The sequence below is a fragment of the Ochotona princeps genome, unplaced genomic scaffold, assembly GCF_030435755.1.
Source record: "Ochotona princeps isolate mOchPri1 unplaced genomic scaffold, mOchPri1.hap1 HAP1_SCAFFOLD_4662, whole genome shotgun sequence".
NCBI lineage: Eukaryota > Metazoa > Chordata > Mammalia > Lagomorpha > Ochotonidae > Ochotona > Ochotona princeps.
The window spans coordinates 1-26711 of NW_026699036.1; the positions used below are offsets into that span (position 1 = coordinate 1).

The 26711-nt window shown below is 61.6% G+C and overlaps 2 protein-coding genes across 4 annotated transcripts; both read left to right on the forward strand.

The window, feature by feature from the left end:
- The first annotated feature begins 138 nt into the window (after positions 1-138).
- On the forward strand, positions 139-9668 carry ASF1B (anti-silencing function 1B histone chaperone). The gene is made up of 4 exons (XM_058659716.1): positions 139-319; positions 6801-6916; positions 8672-8848; positions 9437-9668. The coding sequence occupies exons 1-4, from the start codon at positions 211-213 to the stop codon at positions 9623-9625; spliced, it is 591 nt and encodes a 196-aa protein (XP_058515699.1). The 5' UTR covers positions 139-210; the 3' UTR covers positions 9626-9668.
- Positions 9669-11274: 1606 nt separating this feature from the next.
- Positions 11275-25693, forward strand: LOC101516221 (cAMP-dependent protein kinase catalytic subunit alpha). Of its 3 annotated transcripts, none has more exons than XM_058659718.1 (10): positions 11275-11563; positions 18551-18612; positions 18941-19069; positions 20465-20563; positions 21090-21172; positions 22625-22751; positions 22846-22941; positions 23033-23155; positions 25063-25227; positions 25531-25693. In XM_058659718.1, exons 1-10 carry the CDS (start codon positions 11518-11520, stop codon positions 25654-25656), a joined length of 1056 nt encoding a protein of 351 aa, XP_058515701.1. In that variant the 5' UTR covers positions 11275-11517; the 3' UTR covers positions 25657-25693. The 3 variants fall into 3 exon arrangements, with proteins under 3 accessions (XP_058515701.1, XP_004595626.1, XP_058515700.1); XM_004595569.3 differs by lacking the exon at positions 11275-11563 and adding an exon at positions 15200-15398; XM_058659717.1 differs by lacking the exon at positions 11275-11563 and adding an exon at positions 17237-17380.
- The last annotated feature ends 1018 nt before the right edge of the window (positions 25694-26711 follow it).

A 26711-nucleotide genomic window follows, 5' to 3' on the forward strand; every position in this document is an offset into this window, starting at 1 on the left:
ACTCCGCGGAGAGAGAGCCCCGCGGATTGGCTGGAGGTGTCCGGGCGCGCGTCGGAGGCGCTCGAGGATTGGCTGGCGCGATTGTCTGCGGGGGTGGAGCCGGTGATTTGAAGGCGGCGCGCGGACGCGCTGCGTGTTTCCCGTCAGCGGAGAGGCGGCGGTGGCGGCGGGAGTGACTGCCCACCTCGGGCCGCCCCCTCGCAGCCGACCATGGCCAAGGTGTCGGTGCTGAACGTGGCCGTGCTGGAGAACCCCAGCCCTTTCCACAGCCCCTTCCGCTTCGAGATCAGCTTCGAGTGCAGCGAGGCCCTGGCGGACGGTGAGGCTGCGCGGCTGCCGGGGGGTCCCCCCTTCACCCCCAACTCCCCGCCGGTTCCGGGTCAGGCGACCCCGACCCCGACCCCCTCGGGCCGCTCGGATCCCAGCCCGGAACCCCCGATCCGCCCGTCCCAATACCCCATGATCGCCCTCTCTCTTGCCCGGCGGATCTCCTCCCGGGAGTCCGTCTTCCAGTTCGAGGCCTGGTTCTGCCTCCACGCTCACCGCACCCCAGGGTTTCCCTCTCCACCGGCCCCCCACGGAGACCCCAGCACCCTCACCCCTCCACGGAGACCCCTGCACCCTCACCCCCCCATGGAGACCCCAGCACCCTCACCCCTCCACGGAGACCCCTGCACCCTCACCCCCCAGGGAGACCCCAGCACCCTCACCCCTCCCCCATGGAGACCCCTGCACCCTCACTCCTCCCCCATGGAGACCCCTGCACCCTCACCCCCCCATGGAGACGCCAGCACCCTCACCCCTCCACGGAGACCCCTGCACCCTCACCCCCCCAGGGAGACCCCAGCACCCTCACCCCTCCACGGAGACCCTTGCACCCTCACCCCCCCATGGAGACCCCTGCACCCTCACCCCTCCCCCATGGAGACCCCTGCACCCTCACCCCCCCACGGAGACCCCTGCACCCTCACCCCTCCACGGAGACCCCTGTACCCTCACCCCCCCACGGAGACCCCAGCAGCCTCACCCCTCCACGGAGACCCCTGCACTCTCACCCCTCCCCCACGGAGACCCCAGCAGCCTCACGCCTCCACGGAGACCCCAGCACCCTTCCTCCTCACCCCAGCCCCCATGGGGACCCCAGCACCCTCCCTCCTTCCCCACCCCATGCCACCCTCCTTTTTATGTGTGAGCACACCAGCGCACCCCCCCTCATGCCAATCCTCTGTCCCCCAGCAACCCCCTCATCTGCTAATATTTCAGTAGTCTCTCCTTAATCACTTGCTTCCTGCCGGGATGCAAACCCTGGCTTCCCCCTGCCCCCTACCCCACCCCACCTTGAAGTCTGCCGGGGGGTGGCCCTGTTTTCTGGGTGCTCCGCCAGTTACCGTGGGGTCTGATGGTGGGCTTGGCTGAGCTGCCTAGGGGCCAAGGCGGGAGGCTTCCCTTGGCAGACTCAGCCCCTCTGCCAACCACAGCTTTCCGGCTCTCTGGAGGAAGTTCTGGGGGGGTGGAGTGTGTGTGTGTGTGTGTGTGTGTGTGTGTCTTTGTCCATGCCCCGTTGCCCCGTGGTTGGCCTTCAGAGAAGGGAGTAGCCGCCCAGACTTAGCAGCGCCCCCCGGTGGTTGGGGCAGGAGGGAATCCTGCTGGTGACTAACTATAGAATAAGCCCAGCGAAATCCCTTTCTGGGACAGGGCAGGGTGTAAATAAATAAATAAAGTGTAGCGTGACGCCGCCGCCGGTCCGCCGCGGCCCAAGATTTCATTTAAAAGCCAGGAGGAGCTAGCAGGGGAAGGGATTCGCAGAGCCCAGCTGGCCCCGGATCGGGTTTCCGGCAGCCTGTTGGCTCCTGGTGTTTAAAAATGGGTGCATGATCATGGGCTCGTAGTTTTGATTCCTACGGAGCCCTAGGTCCTGCTCCTTCACCAACTTTATTTATAGAATCAGAGCAGGAAATAGTGCGGGGAAGACCGCCCGTTGTCACGCTGGCATAGAAACCCCACCACGTCTCCCAGGTCACACAGCCGTACGGCGTGCAGTGCCTGGGCTCTGCGCCGTGCTGTCCAAGCAGGCCTTCCCCGTGTGGGGGTGGGCACGCCCGCTGGAGAACTTTTCCTTCAAACTCCAGTCGCTGGCTTGGCCAAAGCCCCTGCCACCCACCCACCCCCTTGCGGTGCCCCGTTATTTCCTGGGACCCCCAAGCGCAGGTGGAACCCCGAAATGCACACTGGGAATCTGTGTGTGTGCAATCTGCCCCCCGCCCCTGCCGCCCCTGTTCTGGCGCAGTTGAGTTTAAGTCAGGGGTGTCAAATCTGAGCAGAGACAAGCGGGACCCCAAGATCATCTGCTGTAAGATCCTTTCAATAGTGGGGGGTGCGTGGTGCTGTGGGTTAGGCCGCCACTTGGGACGCCCACAGCACAATCACAGCGCCAAATCCAGGCCCGGCTGCCCAGCTTCCTACTGATCCAGCCTGGCCCTGCATAGGTCCCTGCCACCCGCCGGGACACCCAGGCTGTCTGCTTGGTCTGGCCTTCAGCCTGGTCCAGTCCTGGCTGTTGGCATTTTGGGGAGTGAAGCAACAAGTGGACATTCTCTCTCTGTCTCCCTCTTTCTGTTCCTTCTCTCTGTCACTGCATCATTTTTTCCTTCTTCCTTCCTTAAGATCTGTTTGTTTTTATTGGAAAGGCAGATCCACAGAGAGGAGAGACAGAAAAATCTTCCATCTGCTAGTTTATTCCCCAAGCGGCCACAATGGCTGCAGCTTGAGCTAATCCGGAGCCAGGAGCCAGGAGCCTCCTCCAGGTCTCCCACACGGGTGCAGGGTCCCAAGGCTTTGGGCCGTCCTCCACTGCTTTCCCAGGCCACAGGCAGGGAGCTGGATGGGAAGTGGAGCAGCCGGGACATGAACCGGCACCCACATGGGATCCCAGCATATGTAAGGCGAGTATTTAGCCACTAGGCCATTGCACCAGGCCCAGGAGGCAGATTCTTTGAAATGCAGTAATTTTTCTTTTTTTTTTTTTTTTTTTTTTTTAAAGATTTTATTATTATTGGAAAGCCGGATATACAGAGAGGAGGAGAGACAGAGAGGAAGATCTTCCATCCGATGTTTCACTCCCCAAGTGAGCCGCAACGGGCCGGTGCGCGCCAATCCGATGCTGGGAGCCAGGAACCTCTTCCGGGTCTCCCACGCGGGTGCAGGGTCCCAAAGCCTTGGGCTGTCCTCTCCTGCTTTCCCAGGCCACAAGCAGGGAGCTGGATGGGAAGTGGAGCTGCCGGGATTAGAACCGGCGCCCATATGGGATCCCGGGGTTTTGAAGGCGAGGACTTTAGCCGCTAGGCCATGCCGCCGGGCCCAATGCAGTAATTTTTCACGGGTCTTTAAGTATAACACTGGCTTCAGGTTTGTTTTCCTACGCAGTAAAAGTATATCTTGTGCAAGGGTCAGTTAGCCTCATAAAATTAGGGGTCAAGGGCCTGACACAATGGCTCAATGGCTAAATCCCCACCTTGCAAGCACTGGGATCCCATATGGGCGCTGGCTCCTGTCCCGGCTGCCCCACTTCCCACCCAGCTCCCTGCCTGTGGCCTGGGGAAGCAGTGGAGGACGGCCCTGGGACCCTGCACCTGCGTGGGAGACCAGGAAGAAGCTCTTGGTTCCTGGCTTCGGAGGGGCTCAGTGCCAGACACTGCAGCCACTCTGGGAGTGAATCAGCGGATGGAAAGTAAAAACAAAATAAAAACAAATTCTTTTTTAAAAAGTAGGGTCAAGACAAAGTATAATTAAGCATGCATACAGTGTTACAGATGTACAATTCTGCCCTGCTTTTGGGAGGTATTTTTGATACAAGGGGTATTATTTTTCTTGGAAAGGCAGATTTATAGAGAGAAGGAGAGACAGAGAAAGATCTTCCATCCGCTGCTTCATTCCCCAAGTGGCTGTAATGGCTGGAGCTGGACAGATCCAAAGCCAGGCCCAGGAGCTTTCCTCCTGTTCTTCCACATAGGGGCAGGCTCTGCTGCCTTCTCAGCCCACAGGCAGGGAGCCGGGTCACAAGTGGAGCAGCCCGGATGCGAACTGGTGGTTGCATGGGATGCCAGTGCCTGCAGGCCGAGGATTAGCCAGTTGAGCTATTGAGGCAGCCCCCGGTATTATTATTATTATTATTAGTTTAGTTTAGTTTGGTTTAGTTTAGTTTCTTCTACTTGAAAGGCAAAGAGACGGAGAACAGGGAGTCGGGGAGTGGGCTTTTATCCACTGACTGACCCCCCCCCAAATGTCCCTGGCAGCCAGGGCTGTGCCGGGCGCTCCATCTGCGTCCCCCCACACGGGTGGCCGCGACCCAGGCGTCTCAGCCATCGTTCGGTGCTGCCCCCCAGCACGTGACAGGGTGCAGGGTCAGAAGCCAGGATGTGAGCTGGCTCTCCCCTATGGAAAAGAACAACCTTCCATGCCGTGGTTTAACGTGCTGCTCTACAGCGCCTCCCCCTGACTCATGTGCTGCTTACGGGGATGGATGGTCCCTGTCCGGGGCTCCCTCCAGCAGCTGGAACTGTGAGCTCCATACAGGGCCCCCCACCCCTGGGGTCGCAGGGACCCCATTCCTCACCTGCTGCGCCTCTTAGAGTGTACATGGGCAGGGAGCTGGAGGCAGGACCCATCTGAAGCCAGGAACCTCTTCCGGGTCTCCCACGCGGGTGCAGGGTCCCAATGCCCAGCGCCATCCCACACTGCTTTCCCAGGCCACAGGCAGGGAGGTGGATGGGAAGCGGGGCTGCCGGGACACGAACTGGCGCCCTTATGGGATCGCGGCCCCTGCGGGGGGAGAGATGAGCCAACTGATCCGTCATGCTGGCCCTTTTCTCGGTTACTTGAAATACGTAACCCAATGTCAGTACCGTGGACATAGTTATGTTGTTCAGGGAAACAGTGACACAAGTAAGAAGTGGCATTTTTCCTCCCTGTGGTGGGCGTGATGCGCCGATGTGGCACACCAGCCCTGTGCAAACATGGCATGCCTCTGCTTGCGGCCCCAGAGCGAGCGGACAACAGTTACAGCTCGGAGGGCCGCGCTCGGGTCGTCCGCTGCCTCAGCACTTGAGCTACTTGAATTCCGGAGGGAGAGATCTTTCCCATGCTGGTTCACTCCCCAAACGACTGCCCCAGCCAGGAGGAAGGCTGGCACTCCGTCCAGGGCACCCCTGTGGGTGGCAGGGACCCCAGGCCTTGAGCCATCATCGCCAGGACCGGAACAACTACCCTGATGGTAGTCGTCCCAAGTGGCAGATCCACCCGCTATACCACAGCACCTGACTCTGGGGTCTGGATTTGTGCCAGGAATCGCCACGCCAGCTGGCTCACCCGGGAGAACTGAGGTGCCCTGGGGGGCCTGATCGGATTCAGTCCATCCCGCTGCCCCCCCCCCCATGGCACATTAAAGGAAGGCACCCAGAGGTGACATACCTCCCACCCCACACTGGTTCTCGGGGAGAGGCCTGAGCCACTCCTCCAGAAGGGTGAGCAGGAGCCTGCAGCAGGTCCCTAGGGATGCCCGTGCCCGTCCCTGGAGTGTCTGGGTTTGAACCCCCAAGTCCAGCTCCTTGGCACCATGACTTGGGTCCCTGTCAGTCACCTGGATGGAGTTCCTAGTTCTCACAGGCATTTCAGGGGTGAACCAGAAGGTGGGATTTCTCTGCCCGCCTCCTGCCCTGCCCCTCGGAGAGAGAGAGAGAGAGAGAGAGCTAGACTAGTGACATTTCTGGTCTTCCAGGACGGGTGACAGAGGCAGTGGGGCTGTGGCCGGTGGTCTTCCGGAGCAACCCCTCACCCCAGCCCTGCAGGGGTTCCCCAAGTAGCCGCACCTGCGTGAGAGGAGAGGAACCGGATGTGGGTGTATCGAGGAAAAAGATCTCCCCTCTCCCCTCCAGGCCCGGTGTGACGCTGGACGAGGGACGGGACGGGGCGGCATCCCAGCAGGTTGACTTCCTGTAACAATCACGGCTTGTGAAACTTGCCCAGCTGCCTGGCCCACGGGTTGTGTAATTTCAAGGAACCTAAAATAAGTGCCTCTGGGCTGGTCCCCAGCTGCCCTGGGCTAGCGTGACCTTGCCCCTGGTACACTTGGCCCTTCCTCCAGAGGCAGTAGTCGCAGGGAGTTTCCTGGGACAGCGGGTGGGCTGAGGTGGTGCCCTCACTGTCCTTTCAGCCCCCCTCCACCCCAAGCCCCAAGGGGCTGAGATAGGGGCTCAGGGCTGGGCCCCCCTACTGGATGAAGGTCCCTGCTGGACTCCTCCCGCCCCCTGACCTGTGGGCATCTTGAAGTGGCTAGAGCTTGGTGACAGATCTGGCTCCCCATGCAGCCTCGCAGTCCACCCCCCTCACCCCACCCAAGCCTGCCACTTCTCTCCCATCTCCCAGGCATGTCGGAATCTGCCGCCATGCCCCAGTTGTCGAGGGATCGCCTCCCCACTTGGTGGCACCGGGCCCTGTGTGTGAAAGAGGATGCTGCCAGCCAGCTCTGGGCACCAAGTGGGCAGGGCCCCGAAATGACCCGACTCCAACTCCAGGGCTGTCCCCTCCCTGGCTCTGCCAGGGCTCACGTGGCTTGACAGAGCTGCTGCCATCCGGGTCACCGTAGAGCACAGGACACAGCTGAGGTCGCCCCAGGGCAGGGCTAGGCCCCTGGGAGACAAGTCATCACACACACACACACATCCTGCCCATCCTCCCCTCGTGCCCAGACCCTGGAATGTTCTGTCGGATGGGTCCTCACCCCGTTGTGGTTCATGTCCCCGCAGACCTGGAGTGGAAGATCATCTACGTGGGCTCAGCCGAGAGCGAGGAGTTTGACCAGATCTTGGACTCGGTGCTGGTCGGTCCAGTGCCCGCCGGAAGGCACATGTTCGTTTTCCAGGTGAGCAGGAAGATGCCCGAGCCCTGGGCGCACAGTGGGCCAGCCGGCCGTCCGAAGTCCAGCTTCAAAGCCTTAATGTGCTCTCAGAGGGGCTCTTACTGCCGCCGGCTGTGCTTCTCGGGGCTGGCCGGGAGTTCCACTGAGTTAGTAACATGCGTGAACACTGAACCACCCAGCCTAAGTTTCTGTCAGTGCAAAAAAAAAAAGTTGAGACCCAGCCCGCTCGGTCCCGGCTCCCACACAGCACGCTGGGCTGCAGCCGGTACACCTGGCGATGAACGCCCAGGGTGGGACCCACACACTGAACCCACAGGCGGCAGCTCCGGGCAGGCTGCTCTAACACTGCTGTTCTCCCTAAAGCCCTCCTGCCCTGTGTGTTGCTCCTTTGTGGCACAATGGAACACGACCATTTTTGTTGTTGTTTTTAAGATTTATTTATTTTATGCCTGGCGCAGTGGCCTAGCGGCTAAAGTCCTCGCCTTGACTACGCTGGGATCCCATATGGGTGCTGGTTCTAATCCCGGCAGTCCTGCTTCCCATCCAGCTCCCTGCCTGTGGCCTGAGAAAGCAGTGGAGGACGGCCCAAAGCCTTGAGACCCTGCACCTGCATGGGAAACCTGGAGGAAGTTCCAGGCTGCAGGCTTTAAATTGGCACAGTTCCGGCCATTGCGGTCACTTGGGGAGTGAACCAGCAGATGGAAGATCTTCTACTCTGTCTCTCCTCCTCTCTGTATATCTGACTTTTATTTTTTTAAAGATTTATTTATTTGTATTTGAAAGGCAGAGTTAGAGAGGGAGGGAGAGATAGAGCTTTTACCTGCTGGTTCACTCCCCAAATGGCTGCAAGAGTCAGGGCTGGGCCAGGTCAAAGCCAGGAGCCAGGAGCTTCCTCTGGGTCTCCCACGTGGGTGCAGGGTCCCAAGGCTCTGGGCCGTCCTCCACTGCTTTCCCAGGCCACAGGCAGGGAGCTGGGTGGGAAGTGGAGCTGCTGGGATGTGAACCGGGGTCCCTGTGGGATGCCGGCATTGCAGGCAGACACCCACTGCGCCACAGTACCACCAAGTTGAGAGTTGTTTTTAACATGAACTCACTGACAGAAAAAATTTAAAAAACAGACACACACACACACAAAATGTGACCTCGTCCTCTGGAAGTCTCCTGGGAGCCAGAGGGCAGCGCCTCACGTGTTAGGCCCGAGGCCGAAGCATACGTGTCCAGCGACCACGTATTGTTTTAGCAAGCGGGCGAGTTCTTGACCCGGGCAGACGTGACCGAACAGGAGGATGGCGTCAGCACAGCCCCTGCTGGGTATCGCTCCGGCTGCTGGCCTTCTGCAGAAACACACCCTGGGGCGGCGGGCGACGAGGACAGCCCAAAGAACCCAGGCCGGGAGACCTGGGTGGGACTTGCCAAGCCTTTGGGGCATTAGGGCAGCTTAGGAGAGCTGTTCCGGTCCCGCATGGAACGGTGTGTTTGTTGATTTGCGTTTTTACAAAATGCAGGTTCCAAGCTTTTCAGATGGTTAGGAGCACTCCAAGTTGTGGGGTGTTGCCATTGTCCTATCCTAGCAGCTCCCACGCCTGGTGTCTCAGTGCTGGGGAGCGTGGTGGCCTTTCAAGAAGGGGTCCTATGTTCTCCAGTTTCCACTGCCTCCCTCCCCCCACCCCCATCCACGTTCAACCCCAGGACAGTGAGCGCGTGGCAGTGATGCTGGGGACCCCGTGTGTCTTCTCTCCTCCCCACCCCACCCCCCAGGCCGACGCCCCCAACCCCGCCCTCATCCCGGAGAGCGACGCCGTGGGCGTGACCGTGGTACTCATCACTTGCACCTACCGGCGGCAGGAGTTCATCCGCGTGGGCTACTACCTCAACAACGAGTACCCCAGCCCGGAGCTGCGGGAAAACCCGCCCCCGAAGCCCGACTTCTCCCAGGTGGGGGGCTGCCCGCCTCGACTTCCAGTTGGGGGTGGGAGCGGTGGCTTCTCCAACACACATCCCCCCACACACACACGTACAGACGACGTGGGAGACAGAGCCATTGTCGCTGGCAGCCAAGGTCACCGTAGTGAGATTGGTTCCAGCAGCGCTGGACTGCATATAGCGGGAGAGGCAGGCCCAGGCAGGGTTAGCTGGCCAGCGGGGTCAGGACCCGCGCATCAGAGGCAGGAGTACCCCAAGAGGGGGCAGAGTTCCAGCTCTGATCTCCCACTCTGGCAGAGCCGGGGGCCGCAGCAAAGCAGCTCCAGGACCTGGGCCTCTACTGCCCACGCCCACGCTCCGGGGAGACTGGGGTGAGCTGCTGCCAACACCCAGGAAGGGCGGCACGAGCTCCCCCTCTCCACCTCTGTCCCGCAAATAAGTGCCTTCTAAACAGAGGCAGGACACGGAGGCCCTCGCGAGCACACTTGCACAGGGGCTTGGTCTGTCCGGGGGGGGGAAAGAGGTGGGGGCCCAGAGGAGGCGAGGGGTCCTGGCTCCAAGGAAGTGGCAATCACAGGATCTGACATGTCTCCCCCCCAGCTCCAGCGGAACATCTTAGCCTCCAACCCCCGGGTCACCCGCTTCCACATCAACTGGGATAACCACACAGACAGACTGGAGGACTCTGAGAACCAGGACCCGTCCCTGGGCTGCACCCCGGTCAAGGGCATGGGGCTCCCTGGGTGCATTCCTGCCCTTCTGGCCGAGAACTCCATGGACTGCATCTAAGCGATGCTGGACGGGAAGGGGGGAGCCAGGCGCTGGCCAGGCCCGCCCCAGGGGCCTGCAGGAGCATCCAGGGGCCATCGCAGCATCCAGACCGTCAGTGTGGCGCTGAAGATCACCTCGCCCCCTCCGGGGCCCGACGAGAGGCACTGTTCTCGTGGTCCCTGTGTGCACCACTGTCCATACCTGCACCACCGAGCGCCACGTGGCCACAGGCCCCCTCTAGGCCAAGACTCCACCACCCGTCCCCTTGTCCAGCACGGGCAGACCGACCTCGCCATCAGCAGGGTGCCCAGGGAGAGCCACAGCCTCCCACCCTGGGGGAGATACCGACAGGCACGTCGGCGGGACGACCCTTCCACCACCGGCTGCCTGCACCTTGCTTCTGCCAAGACCACTGTGCCCCCCCGGGAACCGCAGGAGCCATCCCCTCCAAGGGCTGCGGCAACTACAGCCTGTGGACCTATGGGATTTTTATATTAAAGATATCTGGTTGGTTTGAAAATAGGAGCACTTGTCCGGCCCTCATGCCCCCGGGGAGTGGCCGCAGCCCGGGCTGGCGGGCACATGCCACTGTGGCCTGCCTCGGGCATTGCTTCCTCAGGTCTGTAGGTGGGTTGGACTCTGACCCGCGGGAAGAGATCCGTATCAGATCCCAGCGCAGGTGGGCACACACACGCACAAAGCTAATGCTCCCAGGACACAGGCTGAACCTCCCCACACAGCCAGAGGGAGGGGGCTGGGGAGGGTCTCGGGCAAGGGTCACATAGTTCTAAGACAAGTCAGCCCTCCCCCAGTCTGGGGTTGCCTCCAAAACCAGAAGCCCCTCTGACGAAGGACTCTGCTCCGACTGTTCATCCAACTGGGTGCACCGCAGGACCACCCCTCTTCTCAGGCCCAGCGGAGGAGGGGTTTAGAGGGTCGCCTGTAAAATGGGCGTGCCATGGCACCCACGGGACAGCTGCGACCCCCCCACCCCGGGGGTCCCCGAGGTCCAGCATCGTCAGGAAGCTCGCGCCCGCCCGTGGCTGCGGGAGAACGCGGCAGCTTCCCCACCCGCCCCGCAACAAGCCGGCCAGGTCCCCGGGAGGACCACGGCGACCTCTGACCCCTCCGCCCGGCGGCAGGTGGCGAGGGCAGCGGCGTCCACCCCAGCTGGCCGGCGGCCGCTGCCGCACTGGGCGCGGGCGGGGGACTGCGGCGCCCGCCGGGACCGTCTCCGGGGCCTCGGAGCGCCGCGCGGCCGCCCGCCAGGCTCGGCTCGGCTCGGACAGGCCCGGTTCGGTTCGGCTCGGCCCGGCAGGGCCTCCGACGGCGTCTCCGCCCCGCCCTCTCACCCCGGGATTGACACTGAACGTTCTACGAAGGGGTCCTGCCCAACAGTGCGCCTCGACCAATCGGCGACCCGGTGGGGCCGTCCCGGCAGGCGCCTTCAGCCAATGAGAAGCGCCGTCCCGCCCAAGCTGTGTCCTCGCGAGCGCGTGAGTGGCGGGCGGCAGGGCGAGCGCGTCACGGAGCCCGAAGCCTATGGTCGCGCGGCAGACCCTCGCGAAGCCAATGAGCGGCGGCGCGGCGCCGTCCATCACAGAGAGCTAGGCCAATGAGCGGCGAGCTGCGGGGGCGTCACGGACAGCAGCAGCGGACTCGGGGCTGAGGTTCCCGGGCGGGCAGGCAGGCGGGCAGGCGGGCAGGCAGGCGGGCGGGCGGGCGCGGAGAGACGCGGGAAGCAGGGGCTGGGCGGGGGTCGCGGCGCCGCAGCCAGCGCAGCCAGCCCGAGGGGGGCCGCCGCTGCCGCCGCCCAGCGCGCTCCGGGGCCCCTTGGTGGCCGCCAGGCACCCGCCGCACCGCAGCTCCGGGCCCCGGCCGACGCCGCCGCCGCCGCTGCCGCCGCCGCGATGGGCAACGCCGCCGCCGCCAAGAAGGGCAGCGAGCAGGAGAGCGGTGAGTGCCCGGGCCTCCGGGACCCCGATCTCGGCCTCGCGCTGCCAGCCTGTCCACCCCCCCCCACACCCCACGGCCTGTCCATCAATGCCTGGCCCCTCCCCCGCGGCGCCCCCCCACACACACAGACAACCCCATTACTGTCCACCCTCGTTCAAGGCTGGGGCGCGAGGACACCCCGCCCCCCGGCACACACACACACACACGTGCCCACTTCGGGGCCCTGTGGCCACTGGCTGCCCCCCATGGCACAGATGCGCCCCCCCCACCCAGCTGTCACTGCCAACCAGGGCACGAAGGACCGCTGGGGGGACCCTGTCGCCACCCCACCCCCTTCCTGGCCTATCCGCCCCCCTCTCCCTCCTGGCTCACTCACCTGCACCCCTCCAGTGGCCCTGCCCGATCCTGACCCCCTCCTCCTCCCTGGGCCTGGCAGGGCCCTGGGGGGGGTGGTCTGTCAGCTTCCGGCCAGCGGGGACCTTGGCCTCTTGGTGACCACACCCCTCCCCCCTCCAGCCCCCGCCATCTTTCTCCTGCCCTTCGGCTTTTCACCTTAGGGTAGCCCCCACCCCCACGCTTGGCCTGGGGAAGAGGGGGCGCCGCCGGTGCTGGCCTCCACCCCTCGTTTGTGTCATCCTGCCACTGTGTGTCTGTACCGGGGCTGCCTCCTCGCAGCCAGCCAGGGACCGGGCCTGTGCGTGTGTGTGTGTGTGTGCGCGCGCGCGCGCGCCTGGCCAGGGAAGCAGGCTGTTTGTGACCCTTGAAAAAACGCTTCAGGGCTGGCAAAGCCAAGTTGGAGCTGGTCTTGGCTGGCATTCATTGCGGCTGTCTCCTGGGGTGGGGGGCGGGGGCTGCACCAGAGGTCCCCCCTCCTGCCTCCTGCTGTGTGGAGGGCCCCCCTCCATCAGTGTCCCAGGGGAGGGGACACCCCTGCTGCTTAGTCTTGGCCCTGGAGAGGAAGGATTTGGAGGGGTGGGGGCAGCCACCCGAGAAAATCCTGGGGTGCCATCAAGAGGGAGCCCATGGCGTCTCCCAGCTGCCAGGCCTTAGCCAGAGAGAAGCCCGTTTTATAACCCCCCTACTGTCACCGCTCACGGCCCAGACTCAGTGGGCCTGGAAACACCTTCCCAAGTTGGTCTGGAGCCCCCTCCCCACTGTTGCCCCCACCCCGGCCCCCCTGGCGATGCAAGTTGGTCCAGGCGTGAAGTTGAACCTGTAGTAGGTAGCCTCACAGACAGGCGGGGGCCACGCCAGCCCTCCACTGGCCAGCTCTGGATTCTGCTTGCCCGCTCCTCCGCCCTCTCCCCTTGGAAGCCACAGAGGGGGTTCAACATGAGCAGCAGCGTGGCCTGGCCTGGCCTGAGCAAGCTTCCGGACATGGCACCGATGGGGGGGACAGGGAGGCGAGCAGGTGCCTGTAGCTGAGTGTTTGATGACAAAGGAGCAAGGGGATAGTGTCCCTAAAAGGTCTCACCACGAGCTTGGAGGGGGCGCTGGGCAGAAGGGGAGGGGCCGGCGGGACCGCCCCCAGCAGGTGAGGCTCGGGCCCCACACCCCTCTCTCCCCCCCAGGCAGGAAGTAGAAGATGGAGGCTGCAGGCTATATATTGCAGTGCCCTGGCTGAAAAGTTGGGCAGATGACATAGCCCTGGAAAACCTTCAAGGCGGATCAAACACTTGTGCTGGGGCCCAGGAAGGAAGGGGGGGGAGCCACACTGGCTTGGGTGGGGGGGTGGGCAGGGAGGAGGGAGAGTGATCGCAGGTTCCGGAAGTTCTCCTCCTGAGTGCGAGGCAGGCATGAGTGATGGCGGAGCGGGACTGCCGTCCGCTGGGAGCGTAGGCCGTGCCGACCGAGGAGGTGGCGCTGGACGTCACCGCTCCCGGGACTTCTCAGGACAGGCTTAAAGCTGTGCTTGCCTAATGACTGTGACAAGGAGGACGCCCACGGAGGCAGGACCCAAACCCAGATCCGTCAACCTGCCGTGGGCCCCCTCGCAACGTCAGAGAGGCCCAGAGGTGGCCGTTTGTTCACCTGTATTTTCTTTTTCAAAGATTGATTGATTTTTTTTTATCATTGGAGAGGCAGATTTACAGGGAGGAGATACCGAGAGCTTTCAGCCACTGGTTCGCTCCCCGAAATAGCCACAACAGCCAGAGCTTAGCAGATCCAAAGCCAGGAGCCAGGAACTACTTCCGGGTCTCCCAGGCACCTGCAGGGTCCCAAGGCTTTGGGCCGTCTTCTGCTGTCTTCCCAGGCCACAGGCAGGGAGCTGGATGGGAAGTGGAGGAGGCAGGATTAGAACCAGTGCCCCTAAAGTAAGGAACATTGAACTCATTCCTATTCAAGAGAAAGCAGTAAGCTCAATGAAATCAGGGGTCGCTGTGTCCTCCTTGATGTCCCTCATTCCCGTCGGAATACGGCGTAGCTAGATGACTTCCGGTAGTCAACCCTGACCCACTCCCTCTCACCCTGGAAACACCCCCAAAAGCCTAGATGCAACAAGAGAATGGGCCCTCTGGTGCCCAGCTGGGGCAGGGGCCAGAGCAGCAGGCAGCGCCGCCAGCAGGGGGCACTTGCATCTCCTGTGCCCTGGGCAGCGTCCCGACGCTGTGCCCCCGGGTGATCCGTCCCTGTGCAGTGTCAGAGGGCAACGGCGGCTGCGGGACCACCGTGCTGTGCGGCCAGACAGCGGTGTCTGTCTTAAAAAAAGAAAAGATTGATTTATTTTTATGGGAAAGATAGAGAGACAGAAAGATCTTCCATCCGCTGGTTCACTCCCCAATTGGTCGCAACGGCCAGAGCTGAGTCAATCCGAAGCCAGGAGCCAGGAGCTTCTTCCAGGTCTCCCACATGCGGGTGCAGGGTCCCAAGGCTTTGGGCCGTCCTCCACTGCTTTCCCAGGCCACAGGCAGGGAGCTGGATGGGAAGTGGGGCAGCCAGGACACGAACCAGTGTCCATTTGGGATCCCGGCCGATGCAAGGGGAGGGGTTCGCCACTAGGCTACCGCACCAGGCCTCCAAAGCAGGGGTTTCCAGTCACGTCGGGTGGTGTGCGTCACACATGTTCACATACACCCCAGGCCAGTCAGCCAGCAAGCGTGTTGACAGAAGCAGAGAGCTCTGGGCAGCCCTGCTCAGAACCCGGCCCCTCGCCCTGTCCTCTTTTAAAGCATCCCACCAGCTCCCTGGCGGGCAGTGCCGTCCCCCGGCCCGCGCTCCGGCCACCAGGCCCACGAGCCGGCGTCTCCAAAGGACAGCCAAGCCCTGGCTTGGCAGGGGCCGAGCGGGGTGAGAAGAGAAAGGCTGACGGCCGTGGTCCCAGGGCACCCAGGGTTTGGAGGGCACCCACAGCCAAGTGGAACCCGGAGCTCGCCGTGCCCTGGGGAGGGGCGCAAGCAGGGACGGAGCTGCACGAGGGAGCCCACCTGCCCCCAGACGCCCAGAGCCAAGGTTCCAGCGCCCCCTCCCCCGCCGGCTCCGTGGTGGCAAGAGCTGTTACTCCAACTCCCTGCAGAAGCCCACAAGGCTCGGATGGCGCTGCGTGTCGGCAGTTGTACGAGTGCCCAAGAGGGTCCTGCCGACGCAGCGTTGCTGTTAGCCCAGTCCAGCTCTAAGGGCTACCCCCGGAGGGCAGCCCTCGCTCTGCACCTGCCAACCTCCAACGGGCTGCCTCCTCTCCCTTCCCGCCCCGCGACTCCGCGGCTCCCCCTGCAGGCAGGGCTTATGGGACAGGCTGCCAGAAGGCTCGGACTGCAAGTCTCGTGAGCCTTCCCAGCCACCGTAGCTCAGATGCCCTGTGAGGAAGACTGAGTGATGGCTTCCAACCCCACTGATGGTGAGGCTGAGCCCTGTTGCTATAGCAACTCCCTGGGCACTCGCTGCCCCTCCAGGCCGGGAGGGGCTGCCCGGGGGTTAGGAGAGAGAGAGGAAGAGGACGAGGAAGGCAGACTGGCAGCCCCTGTTGAGACAACTGTTGGGGGGGACTGGAGTTGGTCCATTTAGAGAAGGTGGAGGGGGCAGCCCGAGTGTTGGGGATCCGGGCCAGGCTGGAGAAGACGGGGTTCAGCCTAGGCCGCAGAGTTCCCAGGACCAACTGCCAAGTGTCGGAGAGGAGAGGGTCTTGCGGGGCAGGAGTGACCCCAGCCCACAGCTGCAGCACCCTGTCCAGCTGGACACGTGACCATGGCCACCCCACCTTTGCAGATGCGTTTCTAGATTTCAACCCTGGTGGTAGTGGGGGGGGAGCCCTGACTCAAAGCCAGAGCAGACTGCTGTGGCTGGCACCACCACCCCCTCCCATAGAAGATGGGGGCCGGGGGCACTTCCTGTTGCCATCAGCGTCCCCCCACCCAACCCTGGGCTGCGTGTTGGGTCGCGCTCTCTCTCCCAGAGACTGATCCCTCCTTTATGATTTAGGATCTGGAAAAAAGGAGGGAGATGGCAAAGCTGCCTTTCCCGCCCCCCCCCCCCCGCCAGCTGTTCGTTTCCGGTTTGGACTCTTCATGGCCGAGAGCCCAAGCCAAACGCTGGGCAAGGTTTGATAGGGCCCAAGGCCATCCGCCGCCGCTGTTCCCCTGTCCGTCCGCCCACCCGCCCCCGCGTGGGAGCAACACAGCGCGTCCAAGGCGTCCGTGGTGGCTGGAGCCTCCCTGTCCCCACACACAGGGCCCCCTCCCGCCCAGCCTCTCCAGCTGTTGGTTCAGCTAATTATTGGAGGGGGAGGAGGAGGAGGAGGAGCCGGCTCTTGGGGCCTCTGAGGGTGGGGGAGACAGTGAGGAGGGTCTCTGCCTGTTGCCTGGGCCTAACTCGGTCCCCTCTGTGCCAGGGGCACTGCCTGGCCCCGGGGGTGGGGTAGGGGCTGTGATGGCGATGGCGCACCCACTTGAGGCAGGCAGAGCCCAGGGAGCCATGGGGTATCCCTGGAAGGGGAAGTGGGTGTCCAGCACCCCGCCCCATGAGCAGGCTGCTGGGTTGGGTGGCCAGGGACATCTCACCCCCACCACCACTCCCGAGTCTGTTCCGCCACTTCCTGCCAAGCGGAGCCAGTGGCCGCCAGGAGCCAGGAGCAGGTTACCTTTAAGCGCTTCCCTGGCAACCAGCTCCTCCTCCCAAGTCCATCCGCCCCCCAGAGGCCTTGGCTAAGCCGGGGGAGAGGGAGGCCAGGGCTGCGCGGGGATGCAACTGCGGTCCAGCAGCCAGGATGGGGACCCTGAGGTCACCTTCCAGCTGTGGCTGCAGCTGCTGCTCTGGGCGCACCTGGCCATCCGCCTGCTGAGCTGCCTGCGCAGCACCTTCCAGTGGGGTAGGGGGCAGCAGCCTAAGCCACAGCCCGAAGGCTGAACTGAGAGCCCCCCCTACACACCCTGCGCTCTGCCTCCCCACCCTGGCCCCACATCACCCCATCCCACCACTCCTTCCGGATCCCCACCCCGCTCCATTCTACCCTCTGCTACAAGATAGAAGTGGAGGTGAGTGGGGGAAGGGCGCCCTGGCTGAGGTCCGCTCCCCCAAGATTCCTCCTTATCTGCCGGCACTGCCCCCAGCCCCACACTGGGCATCAAGTCCACACCAGCGCTGGGCTCCTCCTCCTCCCTCCTCCTCTTGCACCTTGCAAGGCCACCGAAGGGCTGCGTTGGGGACAGCAGGTGGAGGAGGAGGTGCCACACACACACACCCGAGGAGGGCTTTTTGTGGTTGGGGCGCTGAGGGGACAGATTGGGGACAGTGGCGGTATGATGCCTGCCCAAGAACCAGCGTGGGATCCCCTGCAGGCTGGTGATGGACAAGCTCAGGATGCGGAAGGATGGTGGGGTTGGGGTGAGTTCTGGGTGGCCATTTTCACCCATGTACATTGGGGGCCTGAGGACAGCTCTGTCACAGGCCACCCCAAGGCACTGTGGCCAGTGGCAAAACCAGGGACCAAGTTGCTTACAAAGTGGCTGAACTTCTGTGTGTGTGACGGAGGTTGGGGGGGGTTGGGCAAGTGGTCAGTCTTCTAATCTGTGCAATGGGAAGAAAAACTAGCTCCCACCCTCCTGGGTGAGAATCCAGCATGGGCCAGTGGGATAGTGGCACCTGAAGGTGTTACGGGGCGGGGATGAATCAAGCCGCCTGCGGGTAACGAGCTGGCTTCCCCCCGCCCATTCCCTATTTTCTGTCTCAGCGTTGATACTACGAAAGACTTACAATGAATAAGCGATGTGTAGGTCATACTGGTTATACCCAACCTCCTTTTCCAAAGTAGGGGCCGGGTCACCTCCCCTGCTTTTAAGGTGATATCACCGCTCTCCCACACCACAGATAAGGCAAATGGAGGCCCTGAGAGGTCGCTCTCAGTGGCCCCAGATTGGTCCAAGCCAGAGCCCAGGCCTGGAGCTGCTAGACAACAGTAACCCATTTGGAAGCCTAAAAAAGGTGGCCAGGCCCACCAGGACAGTCTTCCGTCACCAACTGGATGGTGACACTGGCCTTGAGGTGTCCCCCTCCCGTCTCCTGGAGGGGCAGGCACTGGGCCAGGCTTCTCTTGGAACCAGCTCCAGGGGCCAAGAGGGCCAGCTGGGGGCCAGGACGACAGCTGAAGGCCCCCAAGGGCAGCCGAGCCCGGGAGGCCTCCATTCCGGGCCCAGCCTCCCCAGAGAGGGGGGCCTGAAGGAACGGCCAAGGCTATAAATACCGCGTCGGGCGTGGGCCCTGGCCCAGGAATGCCGGGCAGCGCGGGGGCAGGCCGGCCCGGGTGCCTGCCCCCTCCAGAGCCTCCCAGATCCTGCTTTCAAACCCCTTGTGTCTTTTAAGGGGTGGAAGTGGGTGTCCCAGGGCAGCGCAAAGGCAGTAGGTAGACAGAGGGGCCGCAGCATCACGTTGAGACAGTGGTCACACCCACTTTCCACCAGTGGACGTCTTGCCCTTCCCAGTAATAAAGGCTTCTGGAGAGAGGGGTAGGGAATTGGGAGAAGTGTCCTAGTCTAACCTGGGCCCCTCTCATTTCAGTGAAAGAGTTCTTAGCCAAAGCCAAAGAAGATTTCCTTAAAAAATGGGAAAATCCCGCACAGGTAAGTCCACCCACCCCAAGGCTCAGGGCCCTGTGGGGAAGAGCGGGGCAGTGGAGCCGGGGCCCAGGGCTAGCCACCCACGGGGCACCTGACTGTCCACCGTTGCCAGCCTGCAAGCCGGGGCCCCTACTCTGCTTGTGCCTGCCCCCCCACCCCACGCAGCTGCCGGCAGCTCCCGGGCCCCGGGCCAGGGCCAGATCTGGCCCCTGCCACCCGCCCGCCTGCAGGAATGCACCCTCCACCATCTTGGTTTCCCACCCTTGTCATCCTCTGCCCCCTGCCCCTGCCCGCAAAGCCCCTGACCTGTGCGTCACTCCTTGCTCCCCAGAACACAGCCCAATTGGATCACTTTGAACGCATCAAGACCCTTGGCACTGGCTCCTTTGGCCGTGTGATGCTGGTCAAACACAAGGAGACCGGGAACCACTATGCCATGAAGATACTTGACAAACAGAAGGTGAGCCCCCGCACCAGAAACCCCCGACACACCAGGGCGGCTTGGCTTCCTGCTGATTCCCCACCCCAGGCTTCCGAAAGAAATGTTCTAGAAAGTTCCATGAGGCCAAAGATAGCGTTAGGCACACTATGAGGCTGGATAAGACTTTGCTACAAGGGACCCAGTGAGCTGCAGATTTGGCAGGAGGGGGTTCCGCCCATGGCGATGGTAGGTACCCTGAGCCAGGCCCCAACACCCAAACCACTCTCATGGACTGAGGCCAAGGCTGAGGGCGAGCTGGAGCATCCCGCCCCTGCCCCTCAGCTCTGTCAAGGTCTCCCACGTGGGAGGCAGGGACCCCAGCCCTTGAGCCCTGCTGCCTCCCAAGGTGAGCTGGGGTCGGGAACTGAGCTGAGAATCGAACCCAGGCTCCTGGACGTGCGATGTGGGTGTGCCGAACTCCCACCACCACCCGTCTCGGGAGGGGAGGGGTGTACCGTTTCTGAGACCCCCACCACTGTACTGCAGCTCACTGTCCACCAGAAAGGGAAGCCGAGCCTCCCACGTGATGCCAGACTTTCTAGCCGCCTCGTGGACAGTAGGAAGAGAAGTCGGCGGCTCCTTTGAGCAGCGTGGGTGCAGCCGCCAGCACCGCTGGCTTGTAGTGCCGATAACCCACGTGAACACTTCCCTCAGCTGGCCCGCTTCCGACCCAGCTCCCCGCTGGCGCGCCTGGGAAGGCAGCAGCACATGGCCCAAGTGTTGGGGTGTCTTCTGGCTTCCGCCCAGGCCAGGCCAGCCCTGGCTGTTGTCATCATCTGGGGAGTGAATCAGCAGATGGAAGATCACTCCTCCCTTCCTTCTATCACTGCTTTTCAAATAAGAATGTGGTTTTTTTTTAGTTAAAAATAAGTTAAATTAAAAAAATAAATTCATCTTAACATGCTTTAATTATGTCAGAAGACAACTTTAATTTTTTTTAAGATGTATTTATTTTTAGTGGAAAGTGAGATTTACAGAGACGAGAGACAGACAGCTCTTCCATCTGCTGGTTCACTCCCCAAGTGGCCGCAAAGGCCAGAGCTGAGCTGATCCAAAGCCAGGAGCCAGCAGCTTCTTCCGGGTCTCCCACACGGGTGCAGGGTCCCAAGGCTCTGGGCCGTCCTCCACTGCTTTCCCAGGCCACAGGCAGGGAGCTGGGGGGGAAGTGTGCCAGGCCACCCTTGTCTTTTATTTTTATTTTTATTATTATTACTATTCAGGATTTCACCTTAGCTGTCCCTTCTCCCCAGACCTCAACAGGGTGCCATCTGGGGTCCCCCAGCTCCCTAGCACTCCCCGCCGCCCCATCCCAGCTCTGCGCTCCTGGTGCTGCGCCTCCCGCGGGCTCCCAGCTAACCAGGTCCCGCTCCGCAGGTGGTGAAGCTGAAACAGATCGAGCACACCCTGAATGAGAAACGCATCTTGCAGGCCGTGAACTTCCCCTTCCTCGTCAAACTTGAGTTCTCCTTCAAGGTGCGGCGGGGGTGGGGCGAGCAAGTGGGAACCAGCCTCTCCCCCCAGCCTCGCTGTTGTCCCCTGGAAGATGGGGAAATTGCTGTGGTCACCCCTCCTGGAGGGGTGAGGCCGGCAGGGCCAGTGTCACAGCTGGGGGAGGGGGTGGAGGTGTGTGACCCCGGCAGTCAGTCCCAAAAGCCTGTGGTCACAGGGGCTAGGCCACAGCCATCTCGGAACTTATCCTATACGTGTATATGTGATTATTATTTTTTAACAAAGGGTCTTCGTTATTTGTATTTGAGGTCCAGCAAATACCACTGCCCACCCTGCTCCCATTTGGCTCTGACCAAGGGAAGCCTTGCTCTGTCTCCCAAGACGGAAATACCCACCATAGATGGCTCTGTCCTGCAGGGGCCAGCTTCCCAGCGGGCAGGGCATTGGCTTGAATTGGCCCCTGTACTTGCCTGGCACCTGTGCCCACCCCCAAAGGCCATAAGGGTCCGGGACTGGGCCTGCCTGGTGAGCCCATGCCTCCCCCCGACAGGACAACTCCAACTTGTACATGGTCATGGAGTACGTGCCCGGAGGAGAGATGTTCTCCCACCTTCGGCGGATTGGAAGGTTCAGGTAAGCGGCCAGTCAGCATGGGGGACCAGGCGGGGAAGGGCCGCGGGCTGCAGGCGGCACACCAGGACACGCATGTGGGCACTCCTGACACTTGTGGATTTGTTTGTTTTCTTCTCTTCTCGTTGGGGAATTCAGCTTGGCAACCTAGATGTCACACAACACTCTGTTAGAAATACCGCATCAGTGTTTTTAACATTAACCACCCCTGGGCCTGGCGTGGCGCTCTGGTGCCTGGGGTCCTCACCTTGCATGTGGCGGGATCCCACATGGGCACTGCTTTGTGTCCCGGCTGCTCCACTTCCCATCCAGCTCCCTGCCTGTGGCCTGGGAAAGCAGTGGAGGACGGCCCAAAGCCTTAGGACCCTGCACCTGCGTGGGAGACTCAGAAGAGGCTCCTGGCTCCTGGCTTTGGATGGGCTCAGCTCTAGCCATTGCCAGCCACTTGGGGAGTGAACCAGCAGATGGAAGATCTTTCTGTCTCTCCTTCTCTCTGTAAACCTGACCTCCCAATCAAAAAAAATAAGTTAATAGTAAAAAGGATGGCAAATTTATTTAAAAAAAATTTTTTTTACCCTTAAAATTGTATTTATCTGAAAGGCAGAGTAATGCGACAGAGAGAAAAAGAAAGAATAAAAAGAGAAAGAGCCGAGCCGATCCAGAGCCAGGAGCCAGCAGCTTCCTCCGGGTCTCCTACGCGGGTGCAGGGTCCCAAGGCTGTGGGCCGTCCTCCACTGCTTTCCCAGGCCACAAGCAGGGAGCTGGATGGGAAGTGGAGCTGCCGGTACACGAACCAGTGCCCGTGTGGGAAATGCCAGGCTTGCAGGCAGTGGCAACAAACCAGTGCCCGTGTGGGAAATGCCAGGCTTGCAGGCAGTGGTAACAAGCCAGTGCCCTGCCTTTCTATGATAGATTTTGAACAGCTTACTTTCATTTTGGCGTCGGCTTTGTGGCACAGTGGCTCGAGTGGCTACCTCCGACACGAGCCCCGGCTGCTCCACTTCCCGTCCAGCTGCCTGCTGCTGCACCTGTTTGGGCCCCTGCCCCCCGTGGGAGAGCGGGAGGATGCGCCCGGCCCTGCGGCTGCGGGCATTTGTGGAGATAAGCCACAGATGATCTCTCTCTCTCTCTCTCTGACTTTCAAACACGGGCAACTCCTTAAGAATACAATTTTCTATTTGATTTGAAAGGCAGATTAGAAAGATGGAGAAAGATCTTTCATCTGTTCTTTCATTCCGCCCAGCGGTGGCTGGAGCCTGGAACTCCATCCTGGTCTCCCATGTGGGCAACAGGGACCCCAGCCACTTGAGCATCCACCTGCTGCCTCCCGCGGGCTCAAAGAGCGGAGCCAGGACTCTAAACTCGGATGTGGGGTACGGGTGGCCCAGGCAGCCCCAGCCCTGCTCCAGCCTCTCACCTTGACCGCGCCCCTGCCCCCTCTGCTTGTCCTGCCAGCGAACCCCACGCTCGGTTCTACGCGGCCCAGATCGTGCTCACCTTCGAGTACCTGCACTCGCTTGATCTCATCTACCGGGACCTCAAGCCCGAGAACCTCCTCATTGACCAGCAGGGCTACATCCAGGTGCTCCCCACAACCCCGGGGAGGGCGCGGGAGGCAGGCGGCACCCACCCGGCAGCACCCAACCCCCTGTTCTTACCCCCACCCCCACCCGCAGGTGACAGATTTCGGTTTCGCCAAGCGCGTCAAGGGACGCACCTGGACCCTGTGCGGGACCCCCGAATACTTGGCCCCCGAGATCATCTTGAGCAAAGTAGGTTTCCAGTCCCCACCCCTGCTGCTGCTGCGCCCTGCCCCGCAGGCCCGTGCCCTCCTCTTCCTCCTCACGCCCGCTCTCGCTGCAGGGCTACAACAAGGCCGTGGACTGGTGGGCTCTGGGCGTGCTGATCTATGAGATGGCGGCCGGCTACCCCCCGTTCTTCGCTGACCAGCCCATCCAGATCTACGAGAAGATCGTCTCCGGGAAGGTGAGCTGCAGCCCTCCGCCCCAGCTCGCCCCCCGACTCTGGGCCCTGCCAGGCCTCTCCCTGCCCCAGGAGGCCCTCCTTGCCTTTCTGTCCCCTTGTAATGGGAGTGTTCACCGGTCTCGTGGCAGACTGGGTGCACTTGTCTTTTAGAAAACAAACAGATATATTTATTTACTCAAAAGACACATTTGAAAGTACACAGATTTTTCCAGCTGCCAGCCTACGCTGGCTTACTTCCTAAGGGGGCCGTGAGCAACAAGGCCAGAGCGGGGGGAGGTAGGCCAAAGCCGTCCGGGGTCTCCCACCTGGCGGGCAGGGGCCCGGGGGGCGTCAGCAGGGAGCTGGATGGGAAGGAGAATATCCGGGACTCGAACCTGCGCCCCCAGGTAGTACTGGTGTGGCAAATAGTGGCTAGAGCCCCCACTAAGCACTGGGCCCATCCAGGCTCGCTTCCTGTCCCAGTCCCCCCCGACTCAGGGCTCCTGCTCCAAGCCCCACGCTCTCCCTGTGGGGGCGGTGTCCACACGACAGGGAGGCTGTGTGTCAGCTCACCGTTCACAGCATAGGCAGTCCATGGAAGAACTGTCCTCCTCTACCGCCCATCATCCCGCCCCCTCTGAGCCTCAACATCCGCACCTGGGAGCTGGCTTGACAGCCGACTGCCTCTCAGGGGCTGGACCATTAGCTTCCCTTGTGCTGTGGTGCAGTGGGTTAAACCTTGGGCTACAGCGCCCTTCATCCCATAAGGACACCAGTTCAAATCCCAGCTGCTCCAGTTGCCATCCAGCTCTCTGCTAACGTGTCTGGCAAAGCAGAGGAAGATGGCTGCAGGCTTGGACCCAGCACACACACCTGGGAGACCCAGAAGCAGCTCTGGCTCCTGGTTTCAGCTTGGTCCACGGAAGCCATTTGGAGAATGAACCAGCCATTGGAATAGCTCCCCTCTCTCTCCTTCTCTCTCTGTCTCTCAAATTAAAAATAATAAATAAGAAATTGGGACAGGGTACCATGAACCCATAGAAGTTGTCCCGGGAGGGACAGCCCACAGTGGGAGGAAGAGGGAGGGGGCGGGAGGAGCCCAGCCCCCTTCTGGTAGCATTTCCAGTTCTCACGCGGCCTCTGCAGTATGTCCTCTCTTGAGCGAACCTAAGGACATCTGCCCTTTGTCTTAGAGTGGCCGGCACAGGCCCAGAGAGGTTAAAGGCCCCAGCCAAGGTCACACAGATCGTCAGGGGCAGAGCAGGGACCTGAAGCTGGATCTTTGGGCTGTGGTGAGTCTGGGGGGAAGCTTTCCGAGGACAGAGAGAGAGAGAGAGAGGGAGTTCCCACAGCCAGAAGATCCTTACAAAACCCTCAGCCCCCAGTGGCAGCCAAGAGGAAGCTGACCCAGGTCTGAACTGGCTCATTGAAGCCACCGGGAGGAGCTGCCTTCCTTCCCAGCCTCGCTTTCCCTCTCTGTGGAATGGGATGAGTCAGCACCCCGGGGCATCCCTTCTCCAGCGCCACCACCCAGTCACCCGCCCCTCCCCTGCCCCCAGCCTCCCCGAGGGAGTAACTCCAGCAGCGTGGACTTAGGTGCCAGGGAAGGGTGGGGGTTGAAGAGCAGAGACATGGACAGACAGGGAGAGGGTCTCCCACCTGCCGGTTCACTCCGCAAATAGCCATGACCGCCACGGCTGGGCCAGGCCAGAGGCAGGAGCCAAGAGCGCCTTCGGGGCCTCCCAGGTGAGCCGCAGGGCCTCGACCACCTGGGCCATCGCCTGCACCTCCCAGGGAGGTTGGAGTCAGAGCTGGGAACCCCGACAGTGTGGCGCGGAAGGTGGGCGTCCCGGGAGCTGTTGCGGCGGGGTGCCGGCAGGGCTGCCGGGTGAGCACGCAGCCCCCCCACCCCACCCCTTTCTGTCCAGGTACGGTTCCCGTCTCACTTCAGCTCCGACCTGAAGGACCTGCTGCGGAACCTGCTGCAGGTGGACCTCACCAAGCGCTTTGGGAACCTCAAGAACGGGGTCAGCGACATCAAGAACCACAAGTGGTTTGCTACGACCGACTGGATCGCCATCTACCAGAGGAAGGTGGGCAGCCCCGCGCCCGGGCATACCAGGGAGCCACGGGAGGGGAGAACCACCTTGGTAATGTGTGTGCAGCCTGAAGCAAGCCCAGAAAGATAAATAATAAACAGGGGTTCTGCAGCCACCCGGCCCCTCCCCCACGGCCCGGGACAGGGCGTGAGTCGGACTGGGAGGTCCTCCCTGCTTGCTGGGGCGGCCCGAGGTCCCAGCCAACACCTGGGGAATGTTAGGCCATTCACGTTTGTTGTTGTTGTCAGAGACCCTGACTGCTGAGGTGGGTCTTGGTTCCCTCTCCTCCCTCTCCAGGTGGAAGCTCCCTTCATACCAAAGTTCAAAGGCCCGGGGGACACGAGCAACTTTGACGACTACGAGGAGGAGGAGATCCGGGTTTCCATCACTGAGAAGTGCGGCAAGGAGTTCACCGAGTTTTAGGGGTGGGCCTGTGCCCCCTGGGTTTTCTTTTTTCTTTTCTTTTCGTTCTTTTTTTTTTTTTTTCTTTTCCTTTGGCGGGGGGATGGTGGGAGGACTGAACAGCCAGAGGGCCCCAGAGTTCCTTGCCTCTAACTTCACCCCCGCTCCACCCCACCCTCCTGCCCCCACCTAGCCCACTGTGGCCTGTTGTAAAGGAGTCCCTCACCACCAGCACGACGGGGTCTCTCGCTGGTGTGTCCAGGGGCAGGGTGCAGAAGCAGCCCACCTCCCACCCCGACTTAACCCTGGGTCCCCCACACTCCCCGTCCCTGTACCCACCCCACCACCCCCACAGCCTTAAGGGCGATGGGCGCAGACGCGGGCTTCCCCTCGGACCCATCTCCTCAAGGGAAGATTTTTACTGACCTGTTCAGCCGGAGTTCTTGCTACGATTTTTTTTTTTTCTTTCTTTCTCTCTCTCTTTTTTTCTTTTTGGTTAAAGAAACGATTTAAAATCTTATTTAAGGCCCACCAGTGCCTCCCACACCCCAACCGCCCTCCCTGCCAAGTCTGTTACCACACAAGGCTGTCTCCCTCTGGGGCCTGCCCAGGGGCTCGGCCCCTCCAGCGAGCCCCTACTGTCCTCCCCAACACACCTCTCTCTTCTCGCCCCACCCCCAAAAACCTTGGGCTTTAGGACAAATCAGAACCCTCTCTCTGTCAAAGAGGTGTCTCCCCCGACCCGACTCCACAAGAGAGAAAAAACAAACAAACAAAAAAAAGAAAGCCAGCCCAGGGTCCCTCTGAATTTTATTCTCAGCTAGAATTTTGAAGTCCCCGTCTCTTTGCAAAGAAGCGGCGACGGCCTCCCCCCCCACCCGTCCCCTGGTCCAGCGTTCAAGGCCAGGGTCCCCGAGTGGGAGGGGCCGCCCCTTGTACTCACCCAGCAGCTTGTGGCACAGCCCGCCACCTTCCCCCCTACCATATCGGGCACCCCTTCTCTAGCTTAGCTGTCGGCTGTCCATCACCCCTTCTCCCCGCCTCCCCCAGTCTGATCTGTGCTTTTTCTCTTCTTA

Bases quoted from the DNA above. Each gene is read 5' to 3' on its own strand.
- LOC101516221 (XM_058659717.1), top strand. From the start codon at position 17,296: ATGATGCCTGCCCAAGAACCAGCGTGGGATCCCCTGCAGGCTGGTGAT. The intron at 17,381-18,550 runs GTGAGTTCTGGG...CTCTCATTTCAG, and splicing joins GGAAGGATGGTGGGGTTGGG to TGAAAGAGTTCTTAGCCAAA. The intron at 25,228-25,530 runs GTGGGCAGCCCC...CTCCCTCTCCAG, and splicing joins TCGCCATCTACCAGAGGAAG to GTGGAAGCTCCCTTCATACC.
- ASF1B (XM_058659716.1), top strand. From the start codon at position 211: ATGGCCAAGGTGTCGGTGCTGAACGTGGCCGTGCTGGAGAACCCCAGC. The intron at 320-6,800 runs GTGAGGCTGCGC...ATGTCCCCGCAG, and splicing joins CAGCGAGGCCCTGGCGGACG to ACCTGGAGTGGAAGATCATC. The intron at 8,849-9,436 runs GTGGGGGGCTGC...TCTCCCCCCCAG, and splicing joins CGAAGCCCGACTTCTCCCAG to CTCCAGCGGAACATCTTAGC.